Consider the following 11,583-nt stretch of genomic DNA (forward strand, 5'->3'; position numbering starts at 1 on the left):
TGTGTGTGGGTGTGTGTGCGCGTGTGTGTGGGTGTGTGTGTGGGTGCGTGTGTGGGTGTGCATGTGTGTGTGTGTGTGTGTGTGCGTGTGTGTGGGTGTGTGTGTGTGTGTGTGGGTGTGTGTGTGTGTGTGTGTGTGTATGTGAGAAAAGGAATTTGTCAACATAAGCAGAAAGATTGGGCTCAATCTTCATAAAACCTTTGGTTAAAATACTCACTCTTTGGCAAAGACTGGAGTCATATTTGAATTCAACAAAGTTTGCAAAAGGTGTGGAGCTGCTTTACTTTGGAATTGAGGAGAAAGTTTGTGCAATTATTACCTTCATCTATCTCTGAATTTGTGTTATTTCATGATCAGTGCAGTTAGGTTTGTTTAACCTGTAAAATGAGCCTTTAGTGAATTACAGAAAAGAAACTGCAGTTTTGTGCCACCCAACAAAGTCTGTTAATGACGTTTTGAAGCGTTTGTTCAAAAGTAAACTATAGAACAGTGTGAAAACCGATCTCCCCAATGCTTCACACTTTACTTTCTTTGTAAAAAGAACAATAAAAGCTGTGAGAAACACAGACATGTCATACAAAGACTTACTGTTTTTTATCAGACTCCTGGCAATTTCAAGTTAATATGTTTAACAACACTTTTAAATAAATCAATGATTTATTTGACTTTTTAATTTTTACTTTTGTTTATGGTAACATTTGGCCTCTTTTTTAACTGGATTCCCCTTTTTTTGTGTTAATTCTAAGACTCACACAAGGCTTTTTCAACAGATACTTGTGTTTTTAACTTTCTCTTGTGGTATTTTTCTGATGATGGAGGACACATACAAAGAAAATTAAGATTAATTTTAAATATCTGATTATTACTTTTTTCAAATTGTTGTGAATCAGGAGTTTGTAAAAACTTGTAGTTGTGATGTAGAAGCTGCAATAGGCGGGCCACAAGCTCCCTGCTCTGCTCCATTCTGATGCATCCACTTGTAGACAAACAGATCCATGTGCGCATTTGTTTTCCTCGTCTGAGTTGGCATCTGGCTCACAACTGTACGTAAACCTGTTTCTTCCAAAGATGCCTGGAGACTGACATGTTAGTTTGATTGGCATTCTGCACAAGCCCATTTGCACGACAAAAGCCACAAGCATCAACTAACAACAGAGAGCAACAAAGCAGCAAAAAAAGAAATTCAAAACTGTAAATATTTAATAAAATGATGACCCAAAAGACAGCAGCTTCTCTGCCTGAAAACAGATGTAAAGTTAATAACAGAGGTCTGGGTAGGTTCAAGGCAGCATTACAGTGCTGTGAACAGAAACTGCATGAGTGAGAGGTTGCAAAACTAAAAGAAAAGATTTTTTTAAAAAGAAGAACAAACCAGATTTTTTTTTAAACAATGTGAGAATACTTGTGCTTTTACAACAAAAAATGTAATCATGTAAAAAGAAACAATTCTTTTCTCAGCATTGTGACTAAAAACAGTCATTCTACTTTACTTTTTTTTACGAGTTTAGGGATATTTAGAGATTTATAATTTAAAGATAATTCCTTGTTGTTTTTTTTACGTTTTGTGAGAAACCTTGACTCTCACTGGCTGGAAGTGTTTCTTCTTTCTCTCTTTCTGATTCATGTTCAGCGTTTGACGTCATCCACAGGTTTTTCTTGAAGAGGAACACCTGAGAGCGGCAGACTAGAGACAAAGAGAAGTGAAAGAGGAACAACTAAAAGGGAGGCTGAAGTCTATGTCAGATGTGGATATGGCCAGGTTGGATGTTACAGAGACTTTTCATGGTATCTCTTTTCCAGGACACCTGCACACACAGGAATCTTTACAGCATGCTATGAAGTTCCAATTTCAAGACACGGATATCCTCATCGTTTCTTATCCGAAGTCAGGTAAGAGGATCGGGTGATCGGGTTGCAGTTCATCTGTAGTCTATTAAAAAATAATAAGAACAGTTTTCAGCATCCAACTCATCAAACTTTTTCCCAAGTTCGGTTTTTTAAACCTGACAGCGGGATGGAGTAGGTGGAAATATGTATCGTTTGAGGAAAATTTTCAAAAGTTTTTAAAAAATATCGTTTGCTTCTTGTTTAAAAATATTACTCATGAGAAGCCCAAAACATCTAGTTCATAAAAAATAGCGGATATTTGTGCATGTTGCTGCATCTTTCTGTCTATTCATCAATAAATTATGAAAAAAACATCACTTCATATTATTATTTCAAAGCTAAGTTTGAACAAGTAACTACGTTTGAAGAAATGCAGATTAAAACTGTTTATTTATATTATGTTTATTATCCAGTTTGGATATTCTAACAAAACTAATATTTGACTGCTGTTAATAACCAAAGTTAGGTAACGCAGCTGTTCTGTTTCTCTCAAAGGGACCACATGGATGCAGGAAATTGTGACCCTGACACTCAGCCGGGGGGACCCACACTTGTCCCGGACTGTACCAAACTGGACCCGCGCTCCATGGCTGGAGCAGTACTACTGTGCTGCTACGCTGAAGGCTTCGCCCACCACACCTCGAGTCATCACAACACACCTGCCGCATCACCTGCTGGGCCCTGCCCTCCAGGGCTCCAAAGCCAGGGTCAGATTTGTTTTGATTTACACACTGACCCCCCTCACCTGCTCCCCAGAATTTGAGCTCATGACACGGTTTGCAGGGGGATATAAAAAGAAGCTTTAGATTGCACTGTTTCAGTTTAATGTGGAGAAATCATTTGGTATTCTCTTGCGTGAATGGTTTAGTTTGAAGAAAATAGAAATTTTGGCCATTTAACAAACCAGCAATATTTACTTTTTTCCTTCAAGTGAGCCTCTGAGGCGATTCACTGTTGCACACCTGAACACAGAGCCTTACCTGCAGTTTGAAACAAAGCGTGTGTCCTTGTAATGAGTGTTAGAGGAGAAGGAGTGTTAAATACACGCCTCTAACAAGGAGTGTATTTGAATGATCATCCATTAAGGAAAACTGCAGTATTGTCCCACTGGAATAAGAAAACACTTCCACCTCACTGTGATGAGTAGCTGTAAAGATGAAATGTGTCCCAAAAAAAACGTTCAAGTTAATTTGAAAATATCCAATCCTAATCAAAAGGTTTTTCACTCCTTTGTTCATTTTTCTCTTAATTCAGAAAAGCTCTGCTTTCCTGTCATTTGATCCTGTTGCTTTCTGGGAAATCAGACCACCACACACACTCTCACTTTAGCTCAAACGTACTTTCTAACTAGTTAATGTTTTGTTGGTATGAAAAAAAGTAATCACATTTTAAAAAAGTATGTTTATAATCAACATCGTTGAATTTGTTTATTAAAAAAATCTGACAGTAGGTCTCCATTAAAACAGAAAACATTCTATAAGAAAAAAGGAAGTGAATGGGTCTAAATGTGACACTTTAAGTTTAACTAAAATACTTCGACATAATTGTGTCTGCAAAAATTTCTGCAAAATCACGAGTATGATAACACACACACTGCTTCACGCTAACCTCTGTGATTCAGAAAAGAATTGAAGAAGTCATAAAAGTAAAAAACCCTTTCAGAGGTTTTCTCAGAGTCACAAATAGTTTACATTTTTTACATTTTGTAGAGTCCTATTCATTTATGATTTCATTCCAAAGTAATGGATTTAAATGGCAAAGAATTATTGTCAGATAAATGCATCTAGACATTAAAGAAAAACACAATCTGGAAACAACAAACCACAACAAGAATCAAGTTTCTTGTGCACAAGGGAAAAAAGAAAAGCAAGTGTGATGGAGGAAAGTACACCGCCCTTCTCTTCTCAAAAGGTCTGCCTCTCCCAGTGCTCCTTTTATTAAGAACACAACTAGGAGGTCACAATTTCCAAACAAAGAGAAAAGTTCAGTAGGGGGTGTCGTATAATGAACCATTTGGTGGATTCTCAGTTCAAACAGTATTCCTTATCAGCTCAGAACAGTGTGTCGTGAAACCCCCTCAACCTAGTTTGGGATGAGAAGCAGATGAACAAACACACAACTGTTTTCTAAAAAGGTAAAAAGGTCAATCTGAGTTAACATTTAAACCTACATTTAAACAAATACATTTAAACAATGATAATAATAAAACAATTTCCTTCACAATTACTTTAAGTGCCAAAATTGCGAACAAAAAGATCTTATTACACGAAGGTGTGAAGTTTCATTTTTTTACAGGAAAGGATAAGAACTTAGTCTTTTCATTCTTTCACAACAGAAAACAAACTTTAACTGGATTCCAACTCATCCTAACACTTCTCTGAGCTGCATTTTTGTTTAATCAACTCTACCTCATCAACTAAAAGTTAAAGGAGCAGGAACAAAGTGTTGTAACCCCCTTATGGTAAAAATAAAAAGACATCTGGAGGGATTACGATGCCACAGCTAAATGATACAAGAAAGACAATTTTTCTCTGATGAAAAAGTTCTTAAAATATTATGCTATCATTATTCACAGAAGAAATTGACATAATATTGTCAGTTTTAGATTCCTTCAGAGTGTTATATAAAATAAATTCACTAGTTGCCATTTAACCCTTGTGCTATCTTAGATGACCCCACCCTTACTTTGACGTGTTCTCCCTACCATGACAAAGGTGGATAAAGGTGGAAAGATTTCATGTAATCCATGGACACCAGTGAAGATCACAAATCATTGAAGAAAAAAGGTTCAGCCCACTGTCTAGTGGGTCTAGATGACCCAACTCCCAATGTTAAAATGCCTACTATAGCACAAGGGTTAAAGGGTCAGATGCCCTTCATCAGCTCCTTGCAGAGGCCTGCATGGGAACCTGACAGTTCTGCAGGGTTTTAGTTGTTTCTAGGTCTGAGTTCTTCTGAACAGAGATCTCAAATGTTGTTCCTGGAATCTGCTGGAGCCCTCCTCCCAAACTTGTGGGTCTCAGCCTCAAGTGTTGCAGTTACCACAGGGACCACTTTTATCTTAACCTTCCACCTTTTTTCCCAAACTCTTCTCAGCCCTCGGTCTTCCTCGATCTTCTCATGTTCCTTCCCCCTGATGTTGCTATCACTTGGGGTTGCTACATGCATCTCTCGTCTTCTTCTTAACCAGCACTACTAAGTCTGCTCTGTTTGTATCTGGAGGTCCCAAATGATGATACTTTTGTCATTTTCAACACCTTCAGAGGTGTTTTTCATCTTGATCTTTAGACTTCCAGTTCATACTCATTCCATCCATTTGTTAGAGTACATCACACTTTGCTGTTGTATGTTGTATGTGTCAGCACAGCCTGTTCCTGGAGTCCTGTCAGGGCCTGGTGTTGTTCAGCTCTTCAGTCTTGGGACCCTTTCTTTGATGTCTGTCTCTGTGATGGTTTCTGGATCTTGTTCCTGGAGGTCTTAATGTTCTGCCCTGAAGCCACTGAGCACTGCTGTTTTGCGATGTTTCTTTCTCCCGAATGCTTCTCCAGTATAGTTGGAGAAGACCTACCAGCCTTGGTAGGTCTGTTGTAAACCCTTAACTGATTTGGTGTAGTACATCTGGTTTCTCCTCCTGGTCTCTGGCTTTCAAGTGTTCCTCTTCAGGGAGGCAGTCTTTGCTTGGCAGTTGGTTGTACTTGTTAGGCATCCCTTTCTTCATTTCACCTTTCTCAGGTTCCGAGAGCTGGATGACTTCTCCTTGATCTTGGTCTCCTCCATGGAGAGTACCGTCTCTTATGTGTGGTGTTACTAATACAGCCAAGCATCTCAGGAATTGTTGTTTCTCTTACGTTTCTCTCCAGTTGGTCTCAGTGATGGTTGTAGTAGGGATTGTTAGTGTTGCCTTTACATCCTCAGTGATGTACTTTGAGAAGGTACTTCACTTGATCTTGGTAGTCGACAATGGGGGTTCCTGGTGCCCATGTTGGTCAGGATTTTCAATCTAACGCCAGTTGCTTTTAAGTTTGTTTTCTTTGTATTTCTTCTCTTACGTGAAGCCTAGTTGGGCTTGTTGCTGGACTTGATGACCAGTTGTCCTGGTTCCTTGCTGTAGCTTTTGCGTCTTATCTTTTCAATCACAAATTAGGAGGACAGTTGCACTGGGCCACCAGTATCAGTGTTGCTCTTGCGAAACTAGTGCCCCTCTGCCCCTCTGCCACTGTGCTAATGCTGTTGTTTTTTCACCTTTCTCTTCCCCACAGGTGCACAGGGTAACAAGATGCCTGGTGCACCTGGAGCTCATCATCACTGGCATGAAGTAATTAAATCCAGTTCCTCCCTTCACTACCGACAGTATCATTTAGTGTTACTGAGCCCATGTTTAGGTTGGTGCATGTTCAGGCCAGTCCGACATTTTTGATCCTGTCTTTTTCCGATTCCAGTCTTCTCCCAGATGTGACTCCTGGATGTTCAGCCATCCGCTCATCCGTCCTCTATCACCACACACTGTGGGATTAATAAACTCTTTTATCACCCAGCTCTTTCTACTCCTCTGGTCGACTCTGGATATTGGATTTCAAATATTTATGTTTAAAGTTTTAATTTGATCAATAAAGAACATTAGATTAAAACTCCTTTAGTAAATAAAACTATATACAGTGGTTCCACATAACCTGTTGCCTTTGAGAAGCCCGTTAACTCACATGCAAAAGCCTTTAAGACCACTAAATGCTGTAGATGGTATTTGGAGAATGGCAAATAAATTACGGTATTGATCTAATTTTTAACTGACAATAAGTACAACTTCTTTATTTGTTTTTTTCTGTACACATCTTTATCCCTTCATGCAATTACTAAAATAATAAAAGTTTGATTTCTTTGTGTTCTAGTCAAACAGTATGAAAAGGTCGCAACAGGGGTTTAGGAATATAAATGAATTGTAATCCAGAGGATTCAAGCAGAATCCTGGTGGATCTGAGCCTTTTATGGATTTTTTAGGTATTATCAGTTGTCTAATTGGAAAGCAAAATCAATTGAATGTCTCAATTCTAGAATTTAGATTTCTTGTTAACTTAAACACAAAGTGTTTCTCAAAGTTTTTGTAGCGGAGGGTCAAATTAAGTCAGGTCAGGAGGGCCAGTTCTGTCCTGGGCTGCCCACTGGACTTTGTGGAGGAAGTGGGTGAAAGGAGGATGTTGACCAAGTTAACATCCATCATGGACAACACCTCTCACCCACTACATCAGACAGTGGAGGCACTGAACAGCTCCTTCAGTGGCAGACTGTTACACCCCCCATGCAGGAAGGAACGGTTCAGGAGGTCATTCATCCCAACAGCTGTAAGACTGTACAATGCCAAAGTTTAAAAATGCATGTACAAACCGGTTTTTCATACATCCATAGCTAATCTGTATATATTCTGTGTCTTTACTTTATTTATTTAATTTTATTATTAGGCATAACATGTGTTATGTTGTAATATTGTACATAATTTATTACTTACTTACTTTTACTTTTTTCTATTTTTGCACATTTTTTTGTATTTGAATACTTGCACATTTGGGAACACCCCTCACTTTTGCACATTGCTGTCACTTTTCTTTCTCTGCTCTTTGGAACTGCTGTGACAATTGAATTTCCCCAATGTGGGATCAATAAAGAATATCTATCTATCTATCTATCTATCTATCTATCTATCTATCTATCTATCTATCTATCTATCTATCTATCTATCTATCTATCTATCTATCTATCTATCTATCTATCTATCTATCTATCTATCTATCTATCTATCTATCTATCTATCTATCTATCTATCTATCTATCTATCTATCTATCTATCTATCTATCTATCTATCTATCTATCTATCTATCTATCTATCTATCTATGAGCTCGACATCAGACTGGGGGCCAATTTTGGTGTAAAACAATGAACAGAAAATTTTTGTTTTTACTAACTTTAATAATCAAGTGTCATTTGTACAGTGAACCAAGCCTTCCAGATGTTTTCCCAATTGCTGTCGGAGGTTGCTGCCCAGATCTTCTACTCGTCTAGTAATTGTATCATTTGACAAACTTATTTCTTCAGACTTTCCCCTTTGCTCTGGACAAACAATGTCAGCTACTTTCAGCATACATTCTTCTACAAACTCCCCATCACTTAAGACCTTGCTACGCCGGGTCATTTCCAAAGCCACAACGTAGCTAGCTTCTGTCACAGCTTCATTGGATTTAGCCATTTTTGTCACCATCTGCTCTGCAGCATAGCCTTGTTGTAGTTGTTGGAGCTTATTGTTAAACTCCTCGCCAGTAAATTTGTTATGGTTTTAATGATTTGTAACAAAGTGACTATTATTGTTGAATTTTTGAGCATTACCTTTACCTGCTTGCAAATAAGGCACATGACTTCATCCAGCCCATGAGGTACGACAAAGCAAGCATTTGTCTTCTTAGCTTGAAAGCGCCTTTTCTCCTCGCCAACACAACGTTTTTCCTCAAAGGAACCTGCTATGTGTCTCAATCTTCCTGCGTGCTGCTGTTGGCCCCCGGAGAGAACCCCTGGGTTAAACCACCTGGTTTAGCAATAAATTAAATACTGACACTTTGACCAAAGTCTTGTTTTTTTTTTAGCAAAATTGTCAAAATTTAGATTTTGGGGTAGTAACACTACTCAAAATCTGGTCTTTTCAAAATAAAGTTCTATTTATCTTATTTCTGAGAAACTCTGTCTTTAGTTGTAAAACTAATTGATGTTTTAAACTCTAATTTGTTGAACCTTTCTCACTTAAAGTTGGAAAAATAACAAGCAATAAAAAAGTTACCTTAGAAAAAAACATTAAAACATTCTGCCAGGTTTTGATTGCAAAAGTGTGCCTGTAAAAAGAAGATCCTTGAAGAAGCTTTTTATAGTTGGATTAAAGCCTAATGTTGCAGGCAGATTGTATGTGTCTGAACCTGTTTTGCCAGTAAAAATTGATTTCAGGTGTTTGCAGACCATAAAAATACTGTCATCTAACGTAATACGTGTGATGATGCAAAAAGATCTGTAGTGTTGTCAACACTGCTCTTTGTCTTCCTGCAGGTGATTTACGTGAGCAGAAACCCAAAAGATGTCGTGGTCTCATTCTATCACTTCCACAAAGTGGCCAACTTTCTTCCAGAGGCTGGCTCATTTCCAGAGTTTTTAACTCGCTTCTTGGAGGGCAAATGTTAGTTCACATGAGAAAAGTTCATGCATGTTCATGAATTTGTTCCATTTCTCTTGTCCAAAGTTGATATCTGTTTAAATTTGCAAATTGTGTGTTTTTCCTGTGTTTGTTGCAGTGGACTTTGGCTCCTGGTTTGAGCACATCAAAGGCTGGACTGCTCAGGAAGGAGCTCTCAATCTGCTCCACATCACCTTTGAACAAATGTCAATGGTAAAAAATAAAATAAAGATTTTGGTTGTTTTTCTGTGGGAGGATTTCTTAAGGGTCATTATAAATGCAGAGGGCATGAAGAGGGCATTTAGGTCATGCTCCAATCCAAACCTATCAAATACACAGCAGGCAATGTTAACAAAAATGAACACGTCTAAACTGAAATACCTGAAATAGACCTCCAGCACTTTGACAGGTTTGGCTCATACAATAAATTGACAAAAAATCCACAAAAGGTGAAGAAAATGTGCAAAGAAACCCCAAAGCAGAGCTGCAAGAAATAATTGATGTTTGCTCTTTTGGCCACAAGTGCAGGAATGCATTTCTCTTGACTTGCTTCTCTCTCTACTATCTCTTTCAGACCACATAGATTAAAAAACTCCCTAAAAAGTGTTGGGGGAGTCTTACAAATGTCCTCTGCCGTATCATAAGTCTTAGTAAAAACTGGCCTTACGGTTGGATATGGGTTGTCTGTGGGCAAACTGCACTGGGCAGACAGGTGGGCGCACAACATTTTAGGGTCGTAGACCACTTGGTTACCCCATAGAGCAAAAATGTACGTGTACAATTTTCTCTGGGTATGCTGTAGCATACTATAGCATGTTTGCTACAATCTGTCCATTCGGGTCATAGCGAACACCTAAACGACACTCATGGGTAAAGTAGGGGTGAAGTAGGAGAGACTCAGGCATGTTGTTTGGATTTTTGATTTTTTTCAACTCCTGAACCCTGGTCACTGCGCAAGAGGCCTGTTAGTGCTGTGTAACCCTTGTGCTATCCTAGGCACTTTACCATTGGGAGTTGGGTCATCTAGACCCACTAAACAGTGTGCTGAACCTTTTTTCTTCAATGATTTGTGATCTTCACTGGTGTCCATGGATTACATGAAATCTTTCCACCTTTATCCACCTTTGTCATAGTAGGGAGAACACAGCAATGTAAGGGTGGGGTCATCTAAGATAGCACAAGGGTTAATGTGAACCGTGCAAAAAAAGAGATGTCCAATTCCCTGTGATTGTTGGAATTATGCTCAGTTTCTTGGTCTGCTTTGCACAGAAACAGAAACACTGATTTAACAAATTCACCAACAGAATAAAAATACCTCCTTCAAACAGAAAAAAAGTCAAAATTGTGTGGTGAAGTATATTTTTCTGCAATGACTGATCTCTTTGTTCAGGACCTCCGGGGCTCCATCGAGAAGGTTGGCGTGTTCCTGCAGTGTGGTCTGCAGGAGGAGGAACTGAGCAGCTGTGTGGAGCACAGCAGATTCAGCAGCATGAAAGACAACAAGATGATCAATTACAGTCTTGTTCCTGAGGAGATAATAGATCACAAAAAGGGCTCCTTCATGAGAAAAGGTGGGCTGTCCTGGACTTTTGGCCTCACAGTTTTCTCTGACTGGAACAGTTAGAGCAAAAATGAGATATTTATACCAGAACTAAAGTAATAGCTCCAAGTATTTTTAGACTAAATACATACAGTTGTTGGTTTTCCTAATGTTTTCCACATTAAGGTTTCAAAAGTAGAGTTGCTAAATTCAAATGTTCTCTAAACTTAGAGAAAAAAACCAAAACAATTTAATGGGTAACAAAATATGTAGTTCAACAACCAAAGGTCTCGATCTTGACTTCCCACAGAAAGAAAAGGTTTTAGCTTTTGCTGCAGTTCTTGTGTTTTTTTGCATTTAATCAAATATACTCACTTTGTGTTCATATGTGACTCATTCTAGGTCAGATTGGAGACTGGAGAAGCCTGTTCACTGAGGAACTTGATCAATATTTTGAGAGAATCTTCACCTCCAAAATGCTGGGCTGTAATTTGGAGTTTGTGTGGGAGAATGTGGAGGAAGAAGAGTCACACTCCTGAAGGCAATCTGAAGATGAAGACAGAGCAAAGAAAAATCATGTTGTTCCTTCTCCTGAGCTCAAGACCTGATTAAACATGATGGTAAAGTTTGCTTATGGCTTTTTGTTGTTACATTGCTTAAGGCATAGTCGCACACACCCGAATTGGGTGCTGTGGGTTTTGGATTTGCCCTGCTCAGGGTGGATCAGAAGCAAGAAGGGCTGCATCTTAAGGTGAGCACAGGTGTGTCTTGAAGTTCCCTTTAGCCCCATGTGGCCACCTTAAGGGAAGTCAGAAAAATCGTATCGCCACTTGTATGCCCCATACAGGTTTGCCCTCCCCCCCACAATCCACCCATAAGGGTGCTGTGACTAAGGCCTTACATAAATGCATATTTGAGGGAGGAAAAAACGGGTTAACGCTCTTCATGTAGAA

The 11,583-nt window shown here is 38.9% G+C and overlaps 1 protein-coding gene across 1 annotated transcript; it reads left to right on the top strand.

The window, feature by feature from the left end:
* The first annotated feature begins 1,642 nt into the window (after positions 1-1,642).
* Positions 1,643-11,260, top strand: LOC101168609 (sulfotransferase family cytosolic 2B member 1-like). Its single transcript, XM_004067128.4, has 6 exons — positions 1,643-1,890; positions 2,383-2,594; positions 8,967-9,093; positions 9,209-9,303; positions 10,481-10,661; positions 11,033-11,260. Exons 1-6 carry the CDS (start codon positions 1,737-1,739, stop codon positions 11,167-11,169), a joined length of 906 nt encoding a protein of 301 aa, XP_004067176.2. The 5' UTR covers positions 1,643-1,736; the 3' UTR covers positions 11,170-11,260.
* The last annotated feature ends 323 nt before the right edge of the window (positions 11,261-11,583 follow it).

The sequence above is a fragment of the Oryzias latipes genome, chromosome 3 (genome assembly GCF_002234675.1).
Source record: "Oryzias latipes chromosome 3, ASM223467v1".
Taxonomy (NCBI): domain Eukaryota; kingdom Metazoa; phylum Chordata; class Actinopteri; order Beloniformes; family Adrianichthyidae; genus Oryzias; species Oryzias latipes.

Coding starts and splice junctions, on each gene's coding strand:
- LOC101168609 (XM_004067128.4), top strand. CDS start 1,737: ATGTCAGATGTGGATATGGCCAGGTTGGATGTTACAGAGACTTTTCAT. Junction 1,891..2,382: donor CGTTTCTTATCCGAAGTCAG/GTAAGAGGATCG, acceptor TTTCTCTCAAAG/GGACCACATGGATGCAGGAA. Junction 9,094..9,208: donor TCGCTTCTTGGAGGGCAAAT/GTTAGTTCACAT, acceptor TGTTTGTTGCAG/TGGACTTTGGCTCCTGGTTT.